Source organism: Volvox carteri, assembly GCF_000143455.1.
Source record: "Volvox carteri f. nagariensis unplaced genomic scaffold VOLCAscaffold_10, whole genome shotgun sequence".
Taxonomy (NCBI): Eukaryota; Viridiplantae; Chlorophyta; class Chlorophyceae; order Chlamydomonadales; family Volvocaceae; genus Volvox; species Volvox carteri.
In genome coordinates this window covers 313973-341210 of record NW_003307553.1, presented here as the reverse complement: position 1 = coordinate 341210, position 27238 = coordinate 313973, and the positions used below count along the sequence as shown (strand labels likewise).

At 53.9% G+C, this 27238-nt stretch overlaps 5 protein-coding genes across 5 annotated transcripts in view; 4 read left to right on the top strand and 1 right to left on the bottom strand.

Annotated features, from left to right (window-relative positions):
* Positions 1 to 3088, bottom strand: part of VOLCADRAFT_58470 (Kif9 type kinesin) — a gene marked incomplete at both ends in the record, with an annotated part of 8708 nt that extends 5620 nt beyond the window's left edge. Inside the window, 5 exons of the mRNA XM_002948375.1 lie at positions 265 to 476; positions 756 to 887; positions 2028 to 2141; positions 2715 to 2808; positions 3021 to 3088. Coding sequence (XP_002948421.1) covers positions 265 to 476; positions 756 to 887; positions 2028 to 2141; positions 2715 to 2808; positions 3021 to 3088 — 620 coding nt within the window. The remainder of the gene's footprint in view (positions 1 to 264; positions 477 to 755; positions 888 to 2027; positions 2142 to 2714; positions 2809 to 3020) is intronic.
* A 282-nt stretch (positions 3089 to 3370) lies between these two features.
* On the top strand, positions 3371 to 8695 carry urod3 (uroporphyrinogen decarboxylase chloroplast precursor). The gene is made up of 9 exons (XM_002948508.1): positions 3371 to 3668; positions 3784 to 3847; positions 4134 to 4355; positions 5155 to 5332; positions 5571 to 5672; positions 5750 to 5897; positions 6410 to 6516; positions 6787 to 6909; positions 7502 to 8695. Exons 1-9 carry the CDS (start codon positions 3509 to 3511, stop codon positions 7631 to 7633), a joined length of 1236 nt encoding a protein of 411 aa, XP_002948554.1. The 5' UTR covers positions 3371 to 3508; the 3' UTR covers positions 7634 to 8695.
* An 872-nt stretch (positions 8696 to 9567) lies between these two features.
* VOLCADRAFT_80185 (uncharacterized protein) lies at positions 9568 to 13682 on the top strand. The gene is made up of 7 exons (XM_002948507.1): positions 9568 to 9698; positions 9839 to 10677; positions 11021 to 11308; positions 11745 to 11842; positions 12247 to 12402; positions 13134 to 13236; positions 13533 to 13682. The coding sequence occupies exons 2-7, from the start codon at positions 9928 to 9930 to the stop codon at positions 13668 to 13670; spliced, it is 1533 nt and encodes a 510-aa protein (XP_002948553.1). The 5' UTR covers positions 9568 to 9698; positions 9839 to 9927; the 3' UTR covers positions 13671 to 13682.
* A 3181-nt stretch (positions 13683 to 16863) lies between these two features.
* Positions 16864 to 21871, top strand: VOLCADRAFT_88759 (uncharacterized protein; the record flags this gene model as incomplete). The annotated part of the gene is made up of 10 exons (XM_002948506.1): positions 16864 to 16934; positions 17051 to 17081; positions 17274 to 17502; positions 17772 to 17858; positions 18266 to 18366; positions 19181 to 19270; positions 19422 to 19556; positions 20435 to 20512; positions 20934 to 21038; positions 21779 to 21871. 10 exons carry the CDS (start codon positions 16864 to 16866, stop codon positions 21869 to 21871), a joined length of 1020 nt encoding a protein of 339 aa, XP_002948552.1.
* A 2543-nt stretch (positions 21872 to 24414) lies between these two features.
* The window catches only part of VOLCADRAFT_88758 (uncharacterized protein), a gene marked incomplete at both ends in the record, with an annotated part of 6853 nt that continues 4029 nt past the window's right edge, over positions 24415 to 27238 (top strand). Inside the window, 4 exons of the mRNA XM_002948505.1 lie at positions 24415 to 24444; positions 24769 to 24888; positions 25511 to 25582; positions 26499 to 26617. Of these exons, the coding sequence (XP_002948551.1) occupies positions 24415 to 24444; positions 24769 to 24888; positions 25511 to 25582; positions 26499 to 26617 (341 nt within the window). The remainder of the gene's footprint in view (positions 24445 to 24768; positions 24889 to 25510; positions 25583 to 26498; positions 26618 to 27238) is intronic.

Sequence of the window (27238 nt, the reverse complement as noted above, 5' to 3'; positions counted from 1 at the left end):
GGGGGAGGGAGGGAGGAGGAGGGGGAGGGGGGGCAGGGTAAGACTATGAACCACCGGCGACTGAAGGAGAGATACCAGAGGTAATAAATGGATATAGAGTGTCCAGGAGTCCAGGAGAAGCTTTCAACTGCTGCATCAGGAATACTAAGTAAGCTACTGACCAATAAACTCATGACTTGGAAAGTAGTCATATGGCGGCGACGTGGCCATTGCGAATCGAGTGACTAGCTCGGGAAGGAGGGGGGCGAGGTCAGGAAAACACACCATGGCTCCACTAGACCGGCATCCGTGAGAAACCCATAAACTAGGATTAACGAACCCGCAACCGTAACTGCAACTGCAACTGCAAACCGCAGCTGTGCACTCACGTAGGCGTTATTGTTCGAGTCCTCCAGCACCGCCATCGAGTCGCTCGTCCCAGGTGATTCGCTCAGCAAGTCGTACAGCTGCTCATTGTAGATTTCTAGGTACGATACCTGATATTTACACGGGATAAGTGTACGGCATCAGTACCGTCGGCTTGAATACTGAGGTTCAAACCCACACTTTTTAGCTGCTGGGGGTTCTGCGAAACCAAGTTATATACTCCTTCGCCACACAGCCGCCGTCGACACCCCTGCCTCCAATATGTCATGACCGCGTTTTCCCCTTCCCCTTCCCTTTCGGCCCCCCCCCCAAACCCACTCCAAATCCTCCAATCCCTTCCGCCCACCCGCCTCCTACCGGCCCCGTACTCGAAGCACTGCCGTACTCACGTGCACGCGGAACATTTTGTCCACTCTCAGGTCGATCTCCCTGAATATGTGGTGCAGGGCGCGTGGAATGATGCCGCGGTGGGCGTACCCCGCATTGCCGCCCGACATGGTGAACGTCTTACCGGCGCCGGTCTGCACCGTAGGGGGGGCAGCGGGGCAGCGGGGCAGGGGAACATCATCATATCAAATGATGATGAAATGATGATGATGAAATGATGATGATGATGAAATGATGATGATGAAATGATGATGATGATGAAATGATGATGATGATGAAATGATGATGAAATGATGATTACAATAATGCAAGAAGAAACGAAAAAGTCAACCGCCAGCACGTTCGGAAGGTTAGCTGTAGTTGATTGAAGGAAAAAGAGGTTATGGGGGAGGTTTAAGGATTCGGGCGAAATGAGAGGGGGCTGGGGAGAGGGGGCAAAGACGAACCACTGACGATTGAAGCATACATATACCAGAGCATAGGCAAGGACAGCGGGGGGGGGAGAGGTAGGGGGCTAACGAGCCCTCGGAATCACGCGCCACGGCCACCAAGAAGGTCACCATGTGATGATTTAAACGTGGGATGGTGCTGGTGACGTTGGGGGGGGGCTAGGGGCCCAGGATGCGATCCGATTACTTCACAGATGATATACACGGCGTCCCGCGACCAAGAAGTGGTGAAGACCAAGGCCTCTCAAGCAAGGCCTTCGTTGGGGGGTTAGCAACAGCTAACAAATGCTAATGAAATGAAGTGGGTCTGATAAATGGGTCTGCGCCAGTTAGGCCACTTAGGCTCGACAACCTGTCCCAACTGGCCCCAAAATGTTGGATTCAGTGGTGGATACAGTATCAAAATGTGGGTCACTTGCGTACGTTTCGAACAAGTGAACCATGGGTCAGCCGTGATTTTACCAAGACACGAATACCTCCCGCCTCTCTGTGGGAGAGCTCTCCATTTGGGCCGCACGTATCCCGCTCCACTTGTGAGGAGGAGGAACGGGGAGGTCTGGAAACCAGGAGAGGGGCTAACGACCCATGGGTCACCGTGAACTGCACCATCTGCGGTCACTCTCTCCTCTTTCCCCCCAAAACTCCATCCTTCAATGCCCCGCTTCTCCTCTTCCTCCCTTACCTCCCACAAAACCCAACACGAACCCATATGTTCCCTACGTCCCTTAAGCAGTTGCAGCACGGACCTGCCCGGCAGTAGCACCCACGCCTCCCAGCACAGCAGTAGTAGTAACAGTATCCCTCAAGTTCGGTTGCTCGTCCCACCTGGCCGTAGCAGAAAATGGTTCCGTTGTATCCGGACATCAGGCTGTCCACCACCTCATGCGCCACCGTGGTGTACGCCTCCTCCTGGCTCACATTCTCAAGCACACCGTCGAACTGGCGACCGACGTGGCCGAGGTGACCGTGGGGATGGGGGGAGAGGGGGTTGGGGGTGGCAGAAAGGCGGACGGCGGGAGGTGTGGGTGTGGCGAGAGATGCGGAGAGCAGGAGAAGGGGTGAGGATTGAGGGGATAAAGACGTGGATGGTGCGGTGTGTAGGGGTGGGGTGGGTTCGGCTGGGTGTGGAGAGGTGCGGTGTCGGTATTGAGGTTCGAACATCGTCGGCACGGGAACGAGGTGGCAAGGAAAGGGATAGGAGGGTTACACGGAAAAAAGCGTGGCGGATAGCTGGATAGCTCAAGGCACTAATACGAAGGGCTTGGCAGGTCGCCGCGTTGGCACTGCCGGTGCATCCGGCCGCTTTCCCATTGCTGTGTGCGATATTAATTTGCCGTGCTGAAGGGGCCATGGGCGTGATGTCATAATATCGCCTGCAAGGAACTTGCTCTGCCCTCTCCTCTGTCCTTGGGTGACAGGATTTACATCTTGTGGAGCGATGGAACGTTAGGGCCCCAACCCCGCCCTAGAATCCACCAATCGCCCAGTTATCAGCAACTGTACAGTATCCACCTTGAACGAGAACATCTCCTGTTGGTTATTGATGAGACCCGCTGATTGGTCCTTTGGCACGTTGACGGAGACGGACTGCCCATCTTGACCAATCCTGCGGGCCCAACGCCAACACGACTTGGACTGGTGAAGAGCATTAACTAAGTACTAGATCGTACTGGTATTGGTAAGTCCCATCGTAAAAGGTTAACCATGGTGTAGATATCACATGTGGAGGCACATGCCCACGAGTGTTTGGATGGTGTCGTGCTGTAGGCATGAACGACATAGTTGCAAACCCTTCTACTAGGCAAAATCACAACCTACTTTATGCCAGAGCCGCTTGTTGCTGTGGGACGCGTCCGCAAGAACACCTTCACAGCTGTTTTTACCATGTTAATAATTTATAGCAATATTAGGTTCGAGTTTCAAGCAGTTTACGCATCCCACTCTAACGTATGGAAAGGAAAATGGACCGAGGAGAAGCAACACAGCGATCAAAATTAGCAGGATTCAGTTGAATTCTCACTACTATTTTCAACTCATTTCCACGCCGAACTGCGCCTCTGAAGCAGCTGGCTACTCTGGATTAACTAACTCCGTACTGTGCCGTATGGACAACAGATTTCAGATTTTGATTAGGCAGAACGACATCAACATGTGACTTGCTGTTAGCTTAGCTTCCTAAGGAGTCAACGAGTTTTGAAATCTTTTCAGACACTTTCGCCCCGAATCTGCAAGCACCAAGTCAGTGATACGTTGCAACCCGCTGAAATTCACACTGAAAGCATCAACACACTACGATAGCTTTAAAAATGCAATCCAGCACAATGCGGCAAGCGGCGAGCTCCCAGCGCTGCAGCGGACAGCCGTTTAAGCCGAACCAGACTGCACCGCGTGCACGGATTTGCAGCATGGCTTGTCAGGCGGCTGGTGCGCAAGATCCACTGTTGCTGCGCGTTGCAAGGGGCGAAGGCGAGTCTCATGAGCCGCTTACGCATGACGACGGCTCTTCACCTCGCGCATACATCACCATCATGCGAATTTTCGTCCATTACCGCGTAACTATCTTGCATTGCGTGTCGCCCAGATGCTGAGAGGACGCCGGTGTGGCTGATGCGGCAGGCGGGTCGCTACATGGCTGCCTTCAGGGAGTAAGTTTCTGGGGACCTACTTTTCCTTCCTGCATACCCCCCTGACTGGGCCTTTAGTTCCGAGCATTCAGATCACGACGTTGACTGGAGCGCAGTCAAGGACAGATCCACCAAACCTCCCACCCCCCGATATGCCTGGGCCTCGCCTGCTGCCCCGTCACCCTGCAATCATTTCATGTTTTCTTGCGTGCGCTGAAGATCATTGTAAAAGATCCGACCCAAATATATATCTGAAGATCTAAATCCGACCCAAATCCCAAATCGCGTATATACTTCATGGCTGCAGGTTTTCGGACAAGTACCCCTTCCGGATGCGCTCCGAGACCCCCGACATCGCCATCGAGCTCTCCTTGCAGCCGCTGCGCGCCTTCCGCCCCGATGGCATCATTTTCTTTTCGGACATCCTCACGCCGCTGCCTGGCATGGGCATTGAGTTTGACATGGTTAAGGGCAAGGGCCCCGTCATCGCCAACCCAGTTCGGTCCGCAGAACATCTGCGGCAACTTGTGTAAGCATAACTCCCAGTCCTAACTAACGAACCAACTAACTAAACATTACAGTTACGTTTAATTTACATTGCTCAAAAACGGTCAATGGTCTTTCCGAGGCGTGGGGAACTGTCGAACCCAGCAAGGGTAGGGTTAGGGTAGGGCCCTTAGGGTAAGACCAGAATATGCGCTTGCCAGCGGGTTCAATACCATAGAGGGCCGGAGTTAATGGAGCCCGTTTCAAGGGTTCAGGAGGGAGGAGGAGTAGTAGAAGGAAAGGTAGTTTTTCTTTGTGGGATATGCAACCCATAGGCGCAATTACACGTGTCTGAAAAAGGTCCCATTGGCTTGGCGAGGGTGTAGAGATGGAAACACACACACACACATACACACATACACACACATACACACACATACACACACATACACACACACACGCGAGCGCGCGCGCTTCAGGCCCGGAACGTTGCATAACAGAACACACACACACACACACGCGCGCGCGCGCACACACTCTCGCTCTCTCTCATACACGCTGTCTCGACTGGATGTTCAGGAGTTGGGCCATGTGCACGTTTACCACTGTGCACCTAAAAAGCTTCCACACGAATCCTTTTCCCCACCTTCCCGATTTCCTCCACTTTTCCAAAATCGCCTATACTTTCATTTTTTATATTCAGGCCAACTTCCTTTCCTCCATTACACACACATTTTTAATCTTGATATTTTCCTCCTTTCTTTCTTTTCCACGATCTCCCGACCGCTGCCTCCCTGTTCTCCCCTCCGTAACGCCGTGGTATCGGGTACATGTGTCCGCAGGCCGCTCTCCGACCCCGCCTCCCGGCTACCCTTCATCCAGAAGATTCTATCCACCTTGCGACAGGAGGCCGACTCCGAGGGGGTGACGCTGCTGGGCTTCATCGGTACCCCCTGGACTCTGGCGGCCTATGCCATGGAGGGCAAGGCGGACAAGGACTGCAAGGAAACCAAGGTGTGGGTGCGTGTGTGGGAGTGTGTATGCATGTATGTATGTCGCGTGTTAAGGGGCCCGGGATAATGTTTGTGAATGGACGGAGAAGGCGATATAGGGAATGGGCGCTTATGGCAGGCTGGGCCCTTCCTTCTTGCCCATGTACTACATGTTTGAATAGTAGGTCCAAACAACCGCTCATCATCAGCAACCTTTTATAATATCCCTTATATAACACGCTTCTGCTGCCACTTCCTTCCTGCAGAAAATAATGTTCCACAATCCAGCGTTGTTGCACTCGTTCCTGGACTTCCTAACCGAGCAGTTGATTGTCTACGCCGGCTACCAGATTGAGAGCGGCGCGCAGGTAGGTAACGTCGTACAAAATGTAAAGAACATCTAAAAAGGAGGTGTTTTTTGAATTTGAATTTTGGTGCCACGCAGGTGATCCAGCTGTTTGACAGCTGGGCGCACCACCTGTCGCCGGCGCAGTTTGCCGAGTTCAGCATGCCGTACGCAGAGCGCATCACGCGCGCGCTCAAGGCCAAGTACCCGCATGTCCCGGTGATTTTCCACGCCAACGGCGGCACGGGTGCGTCTGCGTGAGCTATGACGCGCGTGTGGTTGTGTTGGTTAGGTCTTTCTGTTGACTCCCATTGATTTGTTGTACGAGTGGTTGGTTGGTTGATTGGTTGATGGTTGGTGGTTGAGTTGAGTGTGTTGGTTAGAAAGGAGATCTTTGTCGTACGATGGGAGGGCCTCAGATTTCAGATCTCTGCATCTTGTATTTCATCTCCTCCCATCTCCTTCCTGTTTATTGACAATGTCACCTTTCCTGTCTTATGCTCTATGATCTGGCTGGCGAGCTGTTGCCTGATCAGGCTTGTGGTCTGATCTGGCAACGCAGTTTAGGACGTCTCTTGGATATCTTTTTTGATGTTGTCCTCACTTGTCCACCTGACCTAGCTTTGTTCCGGGCCTGCCGTACATCTGCCCCTCCCCATTATCACCACCAATCACCACCAATAACACTGTTACAACCACACACCACCAACAACACTTAACAACAACACCAACAACACTCCGCGGAATTGCCCCCCAAAGGCAAGCTGGAGCTGATGAAGGAGACGGCGGCTGATGTGGTGGGTCTGGATTGGGCGGTGGACATGAAGGACGCCAGGGCCACCCTCGGACATGGCGTCAAAGTGCAGGTGGGTGCTACCTGTGTGGGTTTGTGGAACTGAGAGTCGGCACGTCGGCACCTTTGGATTTTCTCTTCTCCCTCATTACTTTCCGCCATTTGCCTCATCCCACTCTCCTTTTCCTCCTCCTCCTCCTTCTCCTCCGCCTCCTCCTCCGCCTCCTCCTTCTCCTCCGCCTCCGCCTCCGCCTCCTCCGCCTCCTCCGCCTCCGCCTCCTCCTCCTCCTGTTTCGCCGCCCCTGTACTGTCTTCCTCTCTATTCCCCTTTTTCTGTCATCAGGGCAATGTTGATCCCATGTCGCTGTTCGGTCCGGAAGAGCACATCCGCGTCGAGGTGGAGCGCTGCTTGAGGGCCGCTGGACCCCGAGGACACATCCTCAACGTGGGGCATGGTGTCGTACAGGTACGGCGTGGGTGGGGTGAGCGGGGGGTTTCACTTTCACCACCATCCCGGAAGGGTTGGGTGGGGTGGGAGATGAAGACAGGGGATGACGTATGTGCGTGTGTTTGCATGTGTTTGCGCGCTTGTTTGGGCTGGGGGGAAATAGAGGCGCCTGGAAGGCGGCAGCCGCATCCTTGAAGCGGCTTGCGGGGCGTGTGCCTGCATTTCGGGCCCGATGATTTTGAGGAGTCCAAACACGTCATCCCCAGACACAACAATCAGGCGTGCAATTGTGCAATTGATGATATTCGGGCGAGTGCTGCTGCTGTGGGGTGGGGATGCGGGATGGGGGAGGAACATGGGAGGCCAACTTTGCATGTGGCTTGGAAAGCAGGACACCTGTGGTCCATTTTCTGCTGTCCGAAAATTTGCGATTCCAACTCAGCGCGAAAAGTTCTGTGTCCTCAACCGGTAGACTGGAATCAGGGGCATCGGTGGACACGCGCGACAGGATACCACATACGTCTTGAGTTCGAGCCCCATCAAATGCACAACTCATGGAGAGCTTTCCCTGATGCTATTTTTCAAATTCCGACGTGCTCGACGTGCACAGGGCACTCCGGAGTCCTCTGTGGCGTTGTTCTGCGAGCTCGCTCGTCAGTCGGGGCAAATACACGCCAAGACCGCCCCAGCTGCAACAGCTGCTACTGCCAGCAGCGGAGTCCGGGCGCCGGTGTTGGCATAGACCAATAAGGTACAACTCAAGGTGTACACGCACACGCACAAACACACATGGTGGGAACAAGGGAGGGCCACCCTCAGCCGTAGGACGTACGGATTTGGATTTCAAAAAAGGGTGTCTGGATCTGCGGTGCTGTCGGGCTCTGGTATATTTTATTACAATTATGATTTCCAAAATTGTTGAATTTTAGGAGAGGGAGGAAGGGTTGCCTCGGCTGTCCTGGATACACGAGGGGGAGGTGAGGGCTGAGGGGAGAGGGGGAAATGGGGGATTGATGGATGTGGTGGATCCATTTTGAATCCGTGTTGGATCCGACGACCCCGCGAACGAGCGAAATCGTTTTCGAGAACCCTTTTTGCCCCGATTGGCGGATGGGGCCCGCGTGTGTGTATGTGTGTATGTATGTGTGTGTGTGTGTGTGCGGAGGGAGAGAATCATCGCTTTGCTGTGTAACGATATGGGCCCGGTGAGACCGTTACATGTGCGGCCAAGGAAATCCTGGATCCTGATTCTGGATCCTGAATCCGGATGCCATGGAATCAGTTACAAACGCGGCGTTGCACACACGCGGCGTTGTATGCACGCGATGTGAGGATGGAACCGTGTAGGAGAGGTCTGTCTGCTTTGGCCTTTTTTGAGCTTTTCTTTTTGAGCTGTTCGCGCTCCTTGTTGAGGCTCCACGAGGAGGAGCGTTTCATGCATGCGGTGGTGGCGGCGCGAGCGTGTTGTCAGGTTATGGTGGCGGCGCGGAGAATCGGGCAAGCTATAGAGGCCAGGATCCTGCATGGGTGGGAGGCAGGGAGGCTGCCGAAACCAAGAGGGGTTGTGTGCCTAGGGTAGATGAGCGCAAAAGATGTCGGAAATGTTTTTTCTACGGCGGGGAGGGGCTGTTGCAGCTGAGCATCATCAGTTGCTTTCGGAGCCAAGGTGCTGCCAAGGTTTTGTTTTTTACTTCTGACGCGGCTTCTGACGCTTTTGACAATTAACACATTGGATTGCATTGCTCTACCCATGTGGGTGATTTTGTGGCAAAGGTGAAGTGGTGTGTAAGCTGTTTTCCTTCCGCAAGCAAAACATCGTCGAAGTCCGCACTGTCAGTCAGCTATTGAGACAGCTTCGAATGCGCAATGATGGCATCCGGTAAGACATGTAGCTGTATGCGTGACGTACGATGTAGATGGTTTCGGAGCGCATTGCGCATGGCCTCGATTATTATAAGGATGAAGAACGACCCTCTCTGACCCTCCTACCCGTCTTACGAGGGGTCGTAAACGGCAAACACCACAAAGCCGCAGTTTCAGGTACAGTGAGGTGGCGTCAGCACCAGATAGACGGTTCGTATACAGTGCAGATTAGGGCTAAATTCGTAGTTCCGAGACATCAAGGTAAGTACATATGTTCAAGTGCAACCGCCAAAACGGTGAAACGGCTTGCGGTATCTCTGCAGCATCATGCCGGATTTTACAGCAGAAATGCTGACGCGTACAGCAGGAAACGTCCACGTCCGAAACCCGTTCGTAAAGCAGTTAGTAAACGGGTTTCGGACGCTGAACGGTCTTGCGTGGGACTTAACTTCACGGCATCTTAGCTTGGCTGTTTATTTAATCAATACATGATGCCATGTGAGTAGATATAAGTGTCTTAAGGTTGTCCCCCTGTCAAGCTGGGAGGGAAGGCGCCAGGTCGGATTGCTGGAATGGGGAGCTGAGGAGTGAGTCTAGTAACTGTATCGGCACAGTTTGTTGTATTCGCGTGGACTAGTTTAATGCGCCAAGGGTTTTGAGGGCTTAGTGAACACGTTTGTGAGCATTGAGACCTCCGTTGCGTTTATTACAATCTCCTGTCGTGACAACGGTTGCTTACACATACGGCACGCCAGGACAACCGACGTCCAAATGTTACGGACGCACACAGGGGTCAATTTTGCATAACCGAGAATTTATCTCGATATCACGTTAACGATAGTATCTGTTCTTGGAGGCTTACTAGTCCGTTCTTCGACTTGTTTCTGGCGGGTCCTTGTTTACCCTTTTGTGCATTTTGCGTGCTACGCTTACAGGAGCAGAAGGTGCGTCTGCGTAACTTACGGCTCGGCTCTTGACTTCTCGGCATCTGGCGGCGCTTTTGGGCGCTTCGCGCCTTTGTTGGCATAGAGAGCGTCATACTGCTATCTTCCTGTGCATCGTACTGCCCATTATCAACCTTCAGGGTCGTGGATGCTGCCGGCTTAGCGTGCTTGAATCTGCGGATCGGTGTGGGGAGCGGTCCTCGCTTGACCGGCAGCGGCTGCTCCTTCCATGTTCTGCTCAGTATCAGGGACCGTCCCTGAGCAGGGCGTGGTCAGCGTCAAGTCTGGCCATTTGTTCGAAAAGTCACTGATCGAAAAATATGTGCGCGAGACCGGGAAATGTCCCGTCACCGGGGAAGCCCTGTCGTTGGAGGACCTGCTGCCATTGAAGGTTAATAAAACCGTCAAGCCTCGGACTGCGCCAGCAACGAGCATCCCGGGTTTGCTTAGCCTGTTCCACGATGAGTGGGATGCAAACATGCTGGAGCTACACAACACACGGACGCAGCTGCACCAGACTCGCCAGGAGCTCAGCCATGCTCTCTACCAGCATGACGCAGCCACGCGCGTCATTGCACGACTGCTGAAGGAGCGCGACGAGGCGCGCACAGCCCTTACGGAAATGAAGCAGCAGTACGCTGCCGAGCTTGCGGCTGCCCAAGCTGCTATCGCCAAGGCAGCTGCGGAAGCGAAGCCAGAGGCGGAGGGTGGCCGCAAGCCAAAGGGCGGCATTCCGGACGACATCATTGCAGATATGGCGGAAGTCAACGCGACGCTCAGCAAGGGCCGCAAGAAGCGGCCGCTGCCGGACAGCCTCGCAACAGCAGAGGATCTGGTGTCCCTCACGTTGTCTGGATCGCATCCTCTCCATAAGACCACAGCAGGAGGGATTGCCGCGCTGGACGTAAACCCACAGCAGCAGGGCATTGTCGCGACGGCTGGTCTGGACGGCACGCTGCAGTTGTTCGATTACCTGCAGGTGCGGCTGAAGCACCCAAACACGCCGCTGCCATCTCATACTCGCATCTGGGAAGATGTATCCGGGGATATGTTGATGAAGAAAGTGGCAGACGCAAAGCAAGGTTGCCGGGGTCCGCATTATGCTGTCTATGTGTGCTTGCGCTTATGCGCGTTTGGGTCAGTCTGGGGCAACCTAGGGAAGACAGGGAACAGCGATCGCAGGCATGTTATCCTCGGTCGCTGGGCCAGCTCGCTTTTGCGTTCGCGCCAACTCATGCTGGCATGGATACACGCTGCGAACGTTAAAAAGGCTCTAAACCTTACTACTACACCACTCATAAGACACAACCCATAACTTACAGGCGCGCCTGCTGAGCAGCCTGGAGGGCCACACCAAGCGCTGCACGGGCGTGGCCTTTATGAATTCGGAGCTTATCGTGAGCACCAGTGCGGACAAAACCGCCCGCGTGTGGCGCAGCGGCAGCGGCGGGGATGGGGGGCCGGCGTGGCAATGCTCCTCGGTGCTCCGCGACCACTCGGCCGAGGTGGTGGGCGTCACGTCGCACCCCAGCCGGCGGTACTTTGTGACCGGAAGCGCCGACGCGTCGTGGGCGTTTTACGACGTGGAGACGGTTACGTGCCTGCGCCAGGTGCGTGCTTCAAGGGATTGTGTTGTTATAAGGGAACACCGTGAACAGTTACCCGAGCACCGTGTTTTTTAAGCGCCAAGACAGGGTTGCTCTCTATCGGCCGGGCTGGACGAAGCGATTTGGTGTCAGTACTGCGGTAGAATCGCTGGAAGCGCACAGGCTTAAATAAATGTGCTGCATCACACTGCACGCAATGTATATCTCTATATTGGATGTGCTGCATTTGTTACTTATTCCTACGCAGAGCATAATAGGCGAGGTCCGTTGGAGATTTTGTTTTGTTTCGCATGCAAGCACGCAAGCACGCAGAAAAGTTGTGATGGACCCTCGTTTTTGGCATTTAAGAGTTAAAGCGGCAGCTGAGCTGCCGAATACATAAATGCGTAGACGCGTGTCAAGCGCCACCTTTGAACTGCACATGGGGTTTGCCCTGCAGGTGGGTGCGGATGAGGGTCCTGGTGAGCCGTACACGTGTCTTCAGTTCCATCCGGACGGTCTCATTTTGGGAACAGGCACGGAGACCAAGGCGATCAGGTGCGTTTGCATGTGCGACTTCTGCGTTTTAGCCATTTAAGCACTTGATTTCAGGGTACTTTGTTTCCCGAAGACCTTTTTCTGTTCACACACATGACCGCGATTTTTTTTCGTGTGGTTAGGCTACAGGGTTTGCGGGGAAATAATGGGATAAGAACCAATCTTTTAAATTTGTTGGATGGCAAGGCAAGGCAATGTGGGTAGTGTCAGTTTGTTTGAAACCGGAGCTGTGATGAGGATATAATGACGGCCTGTGGTTGCGCATCGTGTTCGCTTCTTGAAAAAAACCGCATCCCCCTGGTTCCGCCGGTCTATCTCGATTCTTTGTATGCATGCCATGATGGTTTGTTTATTTGCGGCGGGACCGTGTCCACTTGCCCGCGGTGCTTCTTCCTGCTCTTCAGGATTTGGGAGGTGAGGCAACAAAAGGCCGTGGCGGCGTGCGAGGGCCATGCAGGGGCAATCCGCTGCCTGGCATTCAGCGAGAACGGCTACCACCTGGCGTCTGCCAGCGACGATTGCATCAAGCTGTGGGACCTTCGTAAGCTCGCAAACTTTAAGTAAGCGGCGACAACCGGAAGGGAGGGGAGGGGGTGGGTCTTTTTTTGAGACTGATGCAGCAGCAGCTGGGACGACCCGAGAGGTGCAGGGCCTTTGGCTATATCCTAGTTAATAGCCCCGCACAGTCGCGACATGCGCGTTGCCGGATTGTTCTTTCCTGCGCGTTTATGAGGTCATCGTTTTGCCCACCAATCTCGGGATGACACGTTTCTCAACTTTTGTATAATATCTCGGCTTGTTTGGATTAGGAAAACAGCTTGGCGAAGAAACCTCTCAAATTTACATTTTAGCGTGCGCCATGCACAACTTCTCGAGTGTTGTATTGCAGCTGAGCGTCCTCGGGTGATGGCGATCCCGTGTTTATGTGTGGCTCGCTGGCTGGCTGTCCGAAACGGAATTTTTGCTTGCATGCAAGCTTCTGTAGCGATAGCATCAAACGAGGAGGCGCGCAGTCTTGCGTAGCGTGTAGCATTATGGATGTAAATCTCAGGAGTGGGTTTGGTTGTTTAGTTTGTTGGTTTTCAGTTGGTCATATCGCGGTATTCCAGGTAGCAGTGTCTATCTGGTGGTTGTCCCATTGTCCCATGATACCAGGCGGAGTGCAGAGTCCTGTCTAACATAGCATAGCATAGCATACTGAAGAAGAAAATCAGAGAGGCAATGCGAACTAGCGAACAAGCATGCCTTTGCTGCTCGCCTCTTTTTTCCTTTGATATTTTTATCCCTCCAGGACGATAGAGCCCTTCTCCGATGGCCCCTGCGCGTCGGTGGCATTTGACCACAGCGGCCAATTTCTGGCGGTTGGTGGGCCGGTAGTCAAGATCTACGGCCAGGTACGAGACGCGGTTTGGTGTTCCGTTTGCTTAGGATTTGGTGTATTCGGCGCGGGTTGGTGTCTTCCATGCCTGGTAGATGGTATAGCTGGTTTCCGTGCCGCGGGCAGCGGAGGACAGGAAGGAGGCAATACGACTGATGATTCCCACCGGTCCTTCGTGGATTACGTACAGCGACTTCCTCTGGCTTCACGCCTCTGTTTGCTGTTGTCGTCTCGTTTTGCCTTCTCGTCTTTTCCGGAACGTGCCTTTTGGAAACTCGCTCGTTCGGGCCTGTTGTGGTTTGCGCCCCACAGAAGCAGCAGTGGTCGGAGCTCAAGACTCTGGCGGACGTTCCCAAGCGGGCTGCTGCTTTGCGGTGGGGCCCGGACGCACGGGCGCTGATGGTCGGGGCAGCGGATCACAACCTGCGTCTCTTTTCGGTGCCTTCGTAGAGCAGTGGAGAGTGGTCAATCACGCGAGAACGGGGTTTCGGAAAATTTCTTGGCTGCTGCGCCGCATTCGGGTTTCGGGCTCTGCGGAAACGTCACTTAACTCATGGACTGCTGTGCGGCGGGTCTGGGGGAGGGTTGGACGGGAAGTATTCCAGATGCCCTACCATGCGCACTTAACATAGATAAACCAACGATGAAGAAAGGTGGGCGTGCAGTGGGGTGCCTGGTAAATTCGGACGCGAGAACAGCAGCGGCGGTGTGCACCTGATTTGGGTTGGGGAAGGGGGGACTTGGGTTCGAAGGGAATGCGGGAGGTCGGTAGCGCCAGGGAGTGCGTGCGGGGTTTGGATTGACGGTGGTGCACGGACGGTGTAGGGTGGCTTTTGAAGGCCGGGTTCGGATGACGACTTGTTACCAATAACGCATGGCGGGGATTGGCTTTGAGTTCGGTTTGGGCAACGTTAGTGGCCCCTATCTGTTGATAAGGCCCACATTAAATGGCAGTTTACATGAATATGGCTTGCTCTTGGGGGTATATCCGCATCCCCTTTATGGGACCACACGTCAAAGGACAACGGCAGGCTTCGCTTTGTAGTCGCGGCATCCGTGGCCCTTCCAAGCTGCTCTTCCTCCTTTTTGCCACTCCGACAGCAGAAGCCTATGCGTGCATGTGCCATAAGTATGCACTGTAACATACGCGACTGCTGGCAGGTCTCGTCGGGGAGCTATTAGAGCTAGGGAAAGCGCTAAATACAAACTCTACACGTTGCTAACATGCCAACCTTTGGGCTTCCGACTAAGGATAAAAAAAATCCGGCATTGGTCGGAACGCAGGAACGTTAGCAACCATGAATTCCGACAATGTTCAAGGCTCTGCACAGTCGAAGCTATCCACAGGCTTTCGTAGTTACCTACATGACATGTTGTCTTGGAGGCACAACTTTACTATACGATATGAAGGGCATCCGCTACACGCTCCGAGAGAATTCCACGGCCCACTTCCAAGACTTGAGGACAGAAAGTGCACCTATTCTTCCCCGAAACGAGTTACTAACGGCGGCGGGGTTGCGAGCCTCGTGGAACTGACGTGGCAGGCCGGCTACTTATACTGTACGACTGTCATCCGGCGTGGATTAAAGACCCGAGAGCATGCAGTTTTAATGTAATTGTCACTGTTTCTAATACGAAGTTCCTACGCATAGCTCTTTGAGTTCGTAAGAGGTCTCCAGCCGTCAACTGATAGACCCAGCTTCCAAGCTCCGCGTTACCCATTTGGAGAAGCTCGCGTTGGTAAGCCTCGCGGTCTGGTACTTGTAGCTGCACTTGTGAGTATCGTCGCTGTATCTGAACTTTAAATTGGGCCGGGCGTGGTGAGTCCACTGTGTCCTGGGCAAAGTTCTTTCGGACGTTTCTTGACCCGGCCTTCTTGGCTGTAACCTTAATGCAGGAACGCTCCTTACATTAGGACTATTGGACATGGCCACTTCCTCAATCTCTTTCTCGGAGAGCAAGGCGCCTGTTAAGTCCACAGCGACAAGGGTTTTGGAGACTGGTCTTGAAGCTCTGACGGCCTTGCTCATGACAGCCCTGACGCCCGTCGTCCTCCTTGCTGCGATGGGACTTTCTGTTTTCAAGACTGTAGTTACTTGGGCGCGCACGGAGTTTGCCTCCCGAACATGAAGCTCAACTTTGAATGACAACCTTCGCCCGCGGTTGTGATTGACATGGACTTCCGCTGGCTGTTTGCATGAAGCCATCAGTACCAAGGTTACGGCTCGTGCTATCAGTCGTGACACTCCCGACAGCTTACGACGTTTTGCCTGCCTTGGGCTAGCGCCTAGGGTTTTGAACAAGGACGGTACCCTTACTGCTGCAGCATGGGAACCCTGTCCGTGTGCCCTGTGTGGGAACATCCCCGACTTGCATTCGTGTACAGTATCTCGGTGTATCACTAGTCGCGTCTTCCACATATGGATGCAGCAAGTTTGTTGCGGAGCATCCCTTGACTCGCCTTGTGATATACAGTGTCGCCAGTTTGCATCCTTGACTCCCCACGCCGCCGTCCCGCGTGGACAATTCTTTGCACCCGCTCCTATTCCTTTTGCTAGTATTTGAGCGCTGTATTTTGTTAGCTACACCGGCGCGGGGGTACCTCCTGGAACCTAGGCAGCCATACGCACGACGGATGGGGCTCCCTATCCTGTCATACTCTAGCATGGCATCTAATTTGGCTGACGCGCAGTTTACGCGTAGAGATATATCCTTGAGGAAAAATAAGGCACAGGGCCCTCGGGCTTGCATGGAGATTTCCTGAAGACGAGCAGGGGGACGATTAGGCGAACGGCATGTGGTTAGCTGATTTTAAAGAAGCGTGGTGTTAGTGTGGGTGGGGCTGGAACCTGCCCTAGCTCTCCAGAGTCCCGTGGTGGAATTTGTAAATTGTAAACGGAAGGACGTGCTCCCCTGAGGCAACAACTAACAACGTTTACCCGCAACTGATTTAGCATGTAATTAGCAGTAACAGCTCCTATAATCGCAGATATGCTGCGCTTTCGTTCGGTTGCTCAACCACTTGGTCCGAAGTGATATGAACAGGGGTGCATGCCCTAACTGGGTTCAGCGAGACCATGCGTTCAGCACACGCTACCGTGACCCTAGCTATAAAATATGTGTGTGTGTGTTACATAGTCGTGGGGGGTGTATCCCAAACCTGCAAACCTCACGATACAAGCCGTGGGCGCAAGGGCTGCCAGATCGCCTGTAAGCACCATCCTACCTTGCATTTCAGACAAAGCATGTACACCGCCACTGCCCACGCAAAGGGTGCCGCGTGATATTGCGGATTGTGAACCCATGGGAAAGGCAGCAAGCACGATAGCGAATGTGTCGACGCTAAACATTTGGGTTTCAGCTGCGCGTCGAATTATGTTCAGACACTTGAGTCAGTGTTGCCCTGTGCTGAGAACGTGAGATGGTGAATTTTCTAAGGAGCTATTTGTGAACAGCCGTGCTATAGGTGTAGCCGTGTGGCAAGGGAGAAACATGGCGCGATGGTGTGTAAGAATGGTTAGTTAACGGATTGTGGGTTTGTACGGCACAACAATTTGGCATCGTTGCATTCAGTCAAGGAATGGAATCGGTAGCCTTCTTTACAAGCAAAGCGTTATCCCTCCCTCCGTTCTAGTTATTAACAATGGCTCTTGCGCTCCTCACCCGTCAAGCGCTCAGGGCTAGCGCAATTTACAGCCACGTAGTCTCTAGCAGGTTTGTTTTAATACAACGTTATGCGTTCTTGCAATCTGATGGGATGTATGAGTTCTTGTTTGGATGCGACTGTCCCGGCATTTTCGTGACTTGACGGCGGCTGCTCATCGACGCAGGCCCACCAAGGCGCTTTTCGGGCGACCCGCGGTTAGCCAAAGATCACTGGTATGTACATCTGAAATGTTTGCACCGGTACCGGCGAAAAGTAGTCAAGTCGCTTTGTCTCTGTGTTCCCAATTTGAAATGTCGCTTGCAATCCACTTCCGCTGTTTTCGCGACCGATATCCCATCCATAAGCGCGCAAGCAAACGCCGCTCTACGTCTCGTTTATTCCTGCAGGGCTTTTCGGCTGCTGCTGCGCCCAAGGGCAAGCAGCCTCCCCCGCCACCCGTTGAGGATGAGCCCGAGCTGGATGAGGGCATGGACTACGATCCCATGGAGGACCTCACGGTCCCGCAGCGTCGCCGCGTGTTGGCCATGAAGGAAGTCCAGAAGAAGTACGACGCCATTCATAACGAGTACCAGAAGGAGTTGGCGGCGCTGCAGCACAAGTACAATGGGAAATACGGTAAGCCTCTCCATCGCGCTGCCTTCTGCTGCTGCACTGAAGTTCGCTGCACAAGTCCGCGGTTCTGTTGCCAAGTGCCTAAGTCCATAAAAGTCTTCCCGCCAAATTGCATTTCCCTCCGTAAATTCACAACTTCCAGTTCGAGCACTGGGTTTGTGAACAAAAACATTTCACTCAGAGAGACTGATGTCTTCCCGTCGACACTGAACGACTTGCCGCTGACGTATCCAACGTTGCCGTACACAAATTCATTGCCGTACACATTGCAGTCCCCATCTTTGACGAGCGTCGTGATATTTTCACTGGGAAGACGGCCATCACAGAGAAGTACGATTTGCAGGACGACGGAGAACCCGGTGAGCAGCGGTTGAACCCACTTTGAGTGTCGTACATTGTGTTTTAGTGGATGGAGCCGCGAGGGGGAGCTGCTAGGGATGTCGTACAGACAACTCCACCAACGAAGGTAGAGGGTAACTGCCTATTAAGATGTTTGCATGATATATTGGCTTGTTAGCTGTGTGCTTAGGTCTGTGTGCGCAGGTGGGCGGTTGTGTACTTAGTTTCGACGGACGAGTAGCAAGGTAAAAGCGGCGCTGGGTCTCTTCCCGCCGCTTGGGACCAGAAGTCCATAACCCTTCCCTCCCTCCCTCCCCTTCCCCTTCCCTCCCTCTCTCCCTCGCCCTCCGCCTCCCTCTCTCCCTCCGCCTCCCTCTCTCCCCTTCCTGTCGCTGCCGCTGTCGACACTACCGGCCGTGGTCACCAGACGGCCCCGTACCTGAGTTCTGGCTGAACGCGCTCGCCAACCACAACAAGGTGGGGGCGTTCATCACCGAGCGGGACAGCGAAGTCCTCAAATACCTCGAGGTGAGAGAGGCGGCTCGGCTGGCGGTTTGGCTTTGGCGGAAAGTATATTGGTTGGTTGCGAGAAGTACGGAGAGCAGTACGGAACGGAAAAGGGGGGAAAGGGGAAATGCGCCGCCATTTTGTTTCTTTTTTTTTGTGCCGGAGTCCTTGAAGGTATATGAAGTATGTTTTAATTTTTTTTGAATTTGCGTGCAGCTGAATTGGATTTTATATGTGTTACAGTATGCAAGTTACAAGTTCCGCACAAATGCGGGGGTGTCCGTAAAAGCCTGAGGGCCTATGTATATGATGTGTGAAACAGGGGGGTGTATCTTCGCCCGTGGCAGCTACCCTGCGAAACCCTGCCTTCCCCGGTATTTCGGGGCACCCTCATCCAGTCACCCTAGTCAACTTCTCAGTGGATCGCTCAGGTTCCGCACCCACCACCAGCGTCCAACGGAATCTGCCGGGTAGACAGCGGCTCAAGGTCGGCGCGCAGGTTAACTTTATCCCAGGTCACCACCGTCCATCAACTAGGGGCGCAATGCCTTCCACCATGGGAAGGTCTTTGACCCGAACGGGTATCGATCCCGGGATCTCCCGGGGGCAATGGTCGCGCCTTACCAGTGGTGCCAAACCCTATATACATATATACTAATTATATACAATTGAATTACATGGAGCGACATTCATTCACTACCGCGAAGGCCCCTTTTCTCTTTGCCCTCTTTTCTACCCCCCTGAGCCTCTCCCTTCCTCAACCTCCCCTCCCCTTCCCGCCAATTTCACCCCACCCCACCCCCGCTGTCCTCTCGGCTCCGACTCTCCCCCCTAGGACATTCGCAGCGAGGTACTCTTGGGTGAGGAGCGGGGCTTCAAACTGCTGTTCTACTTCCGTGCGGATAACCCGCACTTCTCTAACAAGGTACGGAGGGAGGGGGAAGGGGGAGGGGGAGAAGAAGGGGGAGGGGAAGGGGGAGGGTGTTCATATAAGGAGATGTTTGTGTGGTACCTTTGCATGTGTGTATTGTACGGCAGTAACGCACGTGTGTATTGTACGGCAATTTGCTGTCTAGGTCCTTGAAAAGGTCTACGTGCTGGAGCCCGAAGACGACGTTGTGCCGAAGAACTTCACGGGCACCGCCATCGCCTGGAAGCCCGGTCGGGATGTGACGGTGGAGGAGAGCAAGAGGCGTGTCAAGGGGGGCAAGGTGAGGGGGGGGAGAGGGACGCGGGGGGGGGGGGAAGTGAAAGAGTGGGGCGATGGTTTCGGAGCGTAGTGGTGTGGGTTTGGGTGGGGTTCTAGGGGGGATGAGGAGGGTTGCGGAGGCCGGGGTGATGGGGGGGGCCGTCCGTGGCGGGGAAAGAGGGGGAAGGCGTGTGTGTGTATGTCTGCTTGTGTGGGGAGTGGGTGGCCGGGGGCAAGTGCGCCGGGATGAGAAGGTGGAGTGAGATGTATTGTACCGCAGTGTGAGGGTGCCCAGTTTACCTCTGCCCTCTGTCTTCCTCGCCCTCCCCTGGCTCTTTTCCCCCCTCCATCCCCTCTCTTCCCCCAAAACACACACACACACATATATACAAACCGCCGCTAGCCTTTCCGAGGGTTATCGTTCCTGTTCCGGTGAATGTGTACGAATGATGCTGTATAGTTGTAGGAGATGTGATCAGACCACCTTTGCTGCCTATCATTACTGAAGCTGCGGCCCCGCGTTGAAGAAGAATCATATGGCACCCTTCCGGTGGTGGTGGAGCTCTCTTCATTTCATGGAACAACAATTACCTAACGATTACCTCTACAGCTCCGAAACCCCGATCTTCGGCCCCCTCTTCCTTTCAATGGTTCGTCTTATCCCCCTCCTCCTTCAATCGTCTGCTCTTCATCGTACAGCCCCCGCTCCCATTTTCCCCATCTTTCCTCGAATTTGATTTCCCCCCCAACACCCTCCCAACCCCAACCGCCGACTGGTCAGTTCTGCTTCCTGCCTACATCGGCCGCACTGCAGCACTCTTTCCCCCCTTGGCAGCAGCTTCACTCGCTCGTGTGGTGGCTCGTCTTCCCACACCCACACCCACACCCACACACCCGCAGGGCGACAAGTCCAAACCAGCTTTCGTTGTGGAGAAGGTTCCCTGCGACTCGTTCTTCACCATCTTCGACCCGCCAAAGGTAAAATACTAGAAAAAGACTATGAAATACCACATGTACTGCTCGTACATCCGTACATGCAACTCTGTACGACATGACTACTTGTTTATTTAAATGCACGGCGTTGTACGACAACATTATTATTTGTAGCGGTTGTAAATAAAGTGCAGAGCGTGTGGATGATAAATCGGGAGGAGGAGGAGATGTGAAACCTTTTTTGGGTCTTCCAATCCGCGCTCGTTTGCGAGAGAGAGCCGTGTTCACGTGGGAGGGGGGGGAGGGGGCCCCGCCCGCCCCGGCGACACGTCAGGCGCTTGAGACGACGAACGAGCTGCTAGCCCTTTGCTTCTTAGATTATGTTCTTAGGTGATATATATATTGTGTTATTCTGTTGCTACTGCCCCGCCGTACTGTCTGTCGTACTGCCGTACTGTCCGTACAGGTTCCCACGGAGGCCCAGGCCACCATTATGAGCGAGGAGGAGCTGGAGGAGGTGGAGGAGGCGCTTGCGAACGACTTCGACATTGGATTTGCGATTAAGGACCAGGTGAAAGGGTTTTACAGTTCGGGTTTTTTCTAAAGTATAGATTTTTCTTGATAAGTAGGTAGGTAGGTAGGTAGGTAGGAGGAGTAGCTGGGGAATGACGGTGCGCACGGTGTTTAGGTGGGGGTTTTGTGTTAGGGCCATGCGGCGCTGTGCAGCCGGGCCATCTGAATGGGGAGGAGGAGGACGAGGCGGGTTTGCGGAGCTTAGGGTTTTAGTGGAGCCGGGGTGCAGTCGGAAGCGGGAGGGGGGAGGCGTGGGGGGGGACGGGTGATTTTTTGGCTGAATATGTCTCGGGGCGGGGTGTGTGGGGCTAGAAGGCGGAGCAGCTGACTCCGGTAAATCATAGATGTGTGTGTGTGGGGGGGGAGATGTCAGCCATGCAAGCCGTTGGGGGGGGGGGGAGATTGGTTCCCGGTGTCGCCAGCTCCCACCCACTCACCCACCTGAGGGGTGGGTGGATCTTCCCCACAGCCCTCGTTATCCCCAAGAAGAAAAAGAAGGAAAAGAAAAAGAAGAACCGCAAGGATAGCAGAGGCGCAGCGGTCTTGCAGCTAGAACGCTTCTTCTTGTCCCCGTTCTGGTTCTCTAATGCATCGCGAGCCCGACCCATTTTTTCTTGTCTTTTGGCTCTTTCGCTCTTCTCCTCAATCCCTTCATGCAAACAAAACACACACACACGTACACACCATACACAACCCACACACAACCCGCACCCGCGCTCCAAACCCCCACCTTTCCAGATCATCCCTCGCGCGGTGGAATGGTTTACGGGGGAAATCGCGCCCATTTCACCTGACGAGTACGACGACGAGTACGAGGAGGGCGAATACTAAGGGGCACCGCGATGTACGACACCCACGTGGCTGCTCTCGGCTCGGCCTCTACAGTTTGGTTCAGTAATGTGCGTCGTACTATTGTACGTGTGCGTGGTGATGGCCGTACAGTAACAAGGGACGATGGCTGTACGGTAACAGAAACACGGCCTTGGCTGTGCTTTGAACCTGAGCACGGGCGTGCGCGCCGTACATTGCTGATTGCGGTGGTGTGTCCGTTGGCGGTTGTGTCCGTTGGCGATTTGACTTTTTAAATTGTGGTAGGAACAGCCGCAGAGTCCAACGTTTTTAGCGACCAGAGCCCGGGTGGCGGTTGGGTTCGTGTGTGCGTGTATGTGCGTATGTATGTGTGTACGGCGGGTGGACCAAGGGAAAAGTAAATCCTCTCTTACCGTTAACATTTCAGGATCCAGAAAAAAAACAGGTTTGTGGTTTATTTTTCTGTTGTGTGTGGGGGGGTGGGGGGAAGGGGGGGAAAGGAGGAGGGGATGCATTTACACGCAACCCTATGCACAAATTGTTAAAATCCAGAAATATTGTTGCGGGGGAGATATAAACACCAGCGCAATCTCATATATGAGATAGGTCAAGTCGCCTTTCGTCGTGGCGCCATAATACCTTCTTATACCGGAATTTAGAACTGGGAAATACCTTGGATATATATTCAGCTTTTTAGTTCGCTAAAGGACGCTTTGAAGTGCACTATACGCGGTACGGTGTTGTTTGTTAGGAGTTACGGTTTACTGTTCTTCAGTTAATTCGTGTTTGTTATCTGTCTGAGCGGTCTCCGACCTCTCCGTTGACACCGACTTTTATTAGTTGGTTAGTTTGTTGGTGGTGGTTGCGCTGGCGGTTGGGCACTGGAAGTGTGGAGCTGTTGGTACGGTGCAAAGGGAGGTAGAGGTTCACCTGGGCCTTGCGGTGATGGTGGTGGTGATGGTGGTGGTGATGGTGATGGCGCTGCTGATCTACTGACCTGCTATCCGCTCTGTGCTTTTGCCCAATCGCTGGCGTGTGAGTGCGTGTTTTTTGTGTGTGCGTATGCGCGTGTGTGTTTTTGTGTGTGTTTCTTTTGGCACGCACACGTCCACGGTCAGATTTTGCTTGTGTCGCAAGTCACACGCGGGCACATACTCTTGCGTTGGTTGCCGTACAGTACGGTATCGTACAGTTGAGGGTACATAACGGGGACCATGGGGAAGGGAGATGTCACTTGAGGGAAGTCTTAAGGGGCCTGTCTGACGGCTGCCCCCTGTCTGTCTGTCTGCTGTAGGGGCGATGCTTGTGCGGCGAAGCAAGTGATCATGCACAGCACGTGTGTGTTTGTGTGTGTCCCTCGTCATGTCGTACAGCGTACCGCCCGCAGCAGGGCCTTCCGGGTTTGTGTATTACGTGTGTCGTTCCCGTCCCTTTCCCCCATGTGGCTGCTGCCGGCTGCTGAGCAATCTTCGGGGTTGGCTGGCTGTGTACGACACTCCTTGCCAGGCCCTAGGTGTTCGCCTCGCATATCCACCTTGCCGCCTCGTCGTACTTCTTTCCTCTCTTATCTCAATATATAGGAGTGGTGTAGTTTGTAGTAATGTGGTGTAGTAGTGTGGTGTGGGGCATCCTGATTGAGTCATCCTCAACGCAGGTATGCAGGGATATAAGGCCCCCCCGGTGGTGGTTACCGCGTTGGCGACTGAGGCAAGGCGATGGCGTGGGGGACAGCTTGGGGAGTGTAGAAGTGCCGTTCTCCGCCCCTCTGTGGAAGTCCCTACCGTGGCCCCTTCTGTCCGAGGAAGCTTGGGCTCAGGTGTTAGGGAAGCCGCGTGTGTGATTCTCTCTCTCTCCCCCGCTCTCTCCCCCGCTCTCTCCTCCTTCTCCCCCTCCATCTCCCCCGCTCTTCCGTCACACCCTGCGTGCGTTCATCTGTAATTTGGCTTCAATTTACGCGTACACTTTATAAGAGACTGTGAATGCCCGAAACTATAGGTCCGAACGCAGACACGGCGCATTGGGGGGAGGGCACGGCCTTGCAGGGAAACGTTTTAATGCCGAGGTGTAATCGATTTCGGTTTTGAATTTGAATGTGTCGGCTTCGCGCCAAAAGTGTTTGCACTGCTTTTCTCCCGAAAGCTGCTCCATGCCTGAAGGCCTAGAAAAGGGGTGGAGAGGAGAGGGTGAGAGTTTGAAATGAAATCAGAAGCGCTGTGGATTCTCTTTATGATGTAGAGCAGAGGTACTCTGTAACTCTGCACCACGCGAAATTGCGGATAAGTAACAACCGTGATTTTTGTCCGCTGCCGTGGGGGAAAAGGGTGTTTCGCAGTTGCACTTTCGCCACGTCTTTCAAAAGGGGGGGCTGATGGGAGAAAATCTGAAGTGTACTGAAGCCGTTTTCCGTGCCCGAACGCGTCTCTGGTCCACGAGGAGATGCCATCTACTGATTGCGGCGGCGGGCGCTGTCCTCAAAGGAGCTGTTAAAGGCGCAGTCCCTGGGAAGACGTTCCTGCAAGAAGAAATCCCTCAGTCATATCGCCACGTCTTTTCTGCACATAATTATGGCTTGGCTGTCAGCGGTTGTGGGTAAGGTCAATCTGGGCCGTCAGCCTTTGTCCGCGCGCGCATGTTGTGGGCGCGGCCTAGATGAGGCTTGAGCGTGGGATGGCAAGCCAAGCTGCATTATTTGTGAATAATGAAGATGGCCGCGTATGTCGGATGTGGACACGTTTGGCATAAGGCTGCCAGTGATTTCCCAGCTGCGACTGATTGCACTTGCGCCTTGACCGGCATGAAAGGAGAGGATGAAGTCAAAATCAGCGCCCTCCATGTTATGTGTGGCGAAATGCGGAGGTCCGACGAGGCTAGGTGGACATGTGACCTCGCTACCTAAAGTGGACCTTCCTGTGTCATAGACCCAATTCCGTGAGGGCAAGGAATCCTGCAAATATCAAGAGAAATGTTACATGGTTGTATGCTGGCAACAGCAACGTGTTAAAAAAGTTAGGGTCGTATACTCACTCCCCTTCGGGCGGGTACGGTACAAAGCAGTTATGGCACGAAATGTGTACAGCGCCACGAAAGGAACATCAATCATCAAATGCATAGAAATTAACTCTAGCGTTAGCCTTCTCCGAATATGAAACGCGGGAGGGTATGTTTTGGACGAGCCGTGCATCATACCTAGCTGTTCCAAGTACCGAAGGACACACGGTGTCGCAGCCAAGTTTTACAAACTATTCCACAACCATAGCTCAAATGCTCGTACCAAGATTAACCTAAGGTAGATGACAAAGTCATTAGGTTGCCTTCGCCATTAAACAATTGCCACGGCGTTACTTGCTGAGAAAGCTTTTTTAATTTCTTTACATATTTTCTGTGCTCTTTGCTACTTATAGAATAGGAAAATGGCAGATAGGCCACCAACAAAGGGGCTGGCTGTGCTTGGAGGGGCGCCACCAACGCGTTCGGGCTCCCTGCCCACGGCGGGCCGGGTTTCAACAAGCGCACCAAAAAGAGGACCAACAGCGGTACGAGCTTACTTGATAAAGTCGCTACATGCGACGCTGAGGACAGCATGTCCGCGATTCGCCGGCATCATGCCGCGCGTGGCGAACACTGTCGCGCCGACCAACCTTGAAATCTTTTGCGGCGCAGAGGACAGCTGGAGGGATGCTTATGGATCCGATGGCTCAGGAGCTCATAGTACGGATGCGACTAAAATTCGGGGTGAGCGAAATCCGGGGGGAAAAGGACCCTAAGACCCCCGTTTGAAGCACACGCGGACCCCGCTGGGGTTTCGCCCACTCGCCTATCAAAAACCCACGCAGATTTGTATAAATGTATCTGGAAGGGAAGTTCAGGGTTGGGTTGGCGCGATGCGGTGCGGCGCGGGAAGGGCGTGACCTGTGTGGAAGGCACCAGGATCGCGCCTAGTGCCAGCAGCGCAGGGGGGTGGAAGCAGAAGGGGGAATTGGAATCGGATCACAGGCCGTCGGAATGAAGACCGCCTATCCTTAGTTACGGTGGCAAAGGGCGGGGATGGGGGCAGGGGAGAAGGACGAAAGTGGGGCGGTGCCGGGGGGAGGCTGGGGGCGAAGTTGGAAAAGGAAGGCGATAAGGGGGGCAGGAGAAGGGAAAGGGGGGTTAAGACGTAAGACTACGAACCACCGGAGACTGAAGGAGAGGTGCCAGGGGAAATAATAAACGGATATAGTGCTGAGGGGATATATGCGAGGACCAAAAAACGGGGAGACTGAGGCCAGCAATAACCAACGGATTTTGACGGGCTTGCACCATTTGCCGTACACCTCTCCCCGTCCACTCTCTCCCTTTCCCCCCTGCCGTACCTTTGCCTAACGTGCCGCAATGTAAGGCAAAAGTAAAGGTCTTCCCTGAAGCTGTGTGAGCCTTTCTGTTTGCATCCATGTCCCGTCTGATTCAACTGAACTTGCCTTCCCTCGCCTCGCCTTATTGAGTCACAAACTTGATAGATGGAAGCGAACATAACGGGCTTGTCTATCTATTTGTCTGTCTGTCTGTCTGCCTGCCTATCTATCTGTTTGTTTGTTTATCTGTCTGTGTATCTGTCTGTCTGTCTGTCTGTTCCTCTGTGTGTCCGCTTCGTCTTCTATGTCATATCCAGGACGCCGCAGCCACTCTAACCGGTCAGGAGATAATAAGCAGAGAGGTGATGCAGTACGTGGCGGTGGCGCCAAGCAGACCCCCCCAAACAAAGGTCGGTGCGCTTGATTCAGGGAAGAGGTCGGTGCGCTTGATTCAGGGAAGGGGTCGGTGCGCTTGATTCAGGGAAGAGGTCGGTGCGCTTGATTCAGGGAAGGGGTCGGTGCGCTTGATTCAGGGAAGAGGTCGGTGCGCTTGATTCAGGGAAGAGGTCGGTGCGCTTGATTCAGGGAAGGGGTCGGTGCGCTTGATTCAGGGAAGAGGTCGGTGCGCTTGATTCAGGGAAGAGGTCGGTGTGTTCGCATCTCGGTGGGCGGCTGGGTCGCTGAATCTGCGGGGACGCGCGGGGCACGAGGGGCGCGAGGGGTCACGGGGTTGTTGGGCGGTTGTAGCAGCAGCAGTGGCAGCAGCAGTAGCAGTAGCAGTCGCAATGATTGGGGGCCAACCCCGCTCAGTGACGGCTCACGTCAGTGAATGGACAGTTCACGGCTTCATGGAGCAGTTTTTGCGTGTGTGTATGTGTGTATGTGTGTATGTGTATAGTGTGGCCAGCTGCCGCAGATGCTGTAGCAGCTGTTGTAGCTTATGGACATGGACACTGAAGCAACCAACCCCCCAGACGGATTACCTCAGACCTTGACACCCCCCACCACCATCCATTCCTCCCTTACCTCTCCCTCTCTCACCTCCCCACCCCTTCCG

Excerpts from the sequence above, each read along its gene's own strand:
- urod3 (XM_002948508.1), top strand. The coding sequence starts at position 3,509 with ATGCAATCCAGCACAATGCGGCAAGCGGCGAGCTCCCAGCGCTGCAGC. Across the intron at positions 5,673-5,749 it reads AGATTGAGAGCGGCGCGCAG|GTGATCCAGCTGTTTGACAG; the intron begins GTAGGTAACGTC and ends GGTGCCACGCAG. Across the intron at positions 6,517-6,786 it reads GACATGGCGTCAAAGTGCAG|GGCAATGTTGATCCCATGTC; the intron begins GTGGGTGCTACC and ends TTCTGTCATCAG.
- VOLCADRAFT_80185 (XM_002948507.1), top strand. The coding sequence starts at position 9,928 with ATGTTCTGCTCAGTATCAGGGACCGTCCCTGAGCAGGGCGTGGTCAGC. Across the intron at positions 11,843-12,246 it reads ACGGAGACCAAGGCGATCAG|GATTTGGGAGGTGAGGCAAC; the intron begins GTGCGTTTGCAT and ends CCTGCTCTTCAG. Across the intron at positions 12,403-13,133 it reads CGTAAGCTCGCAAACTTTAA|GACGATAGAGCCCTTCTCCG; the intron begins GTAAGCGGCGAC and ends TTATCCCTCCAG.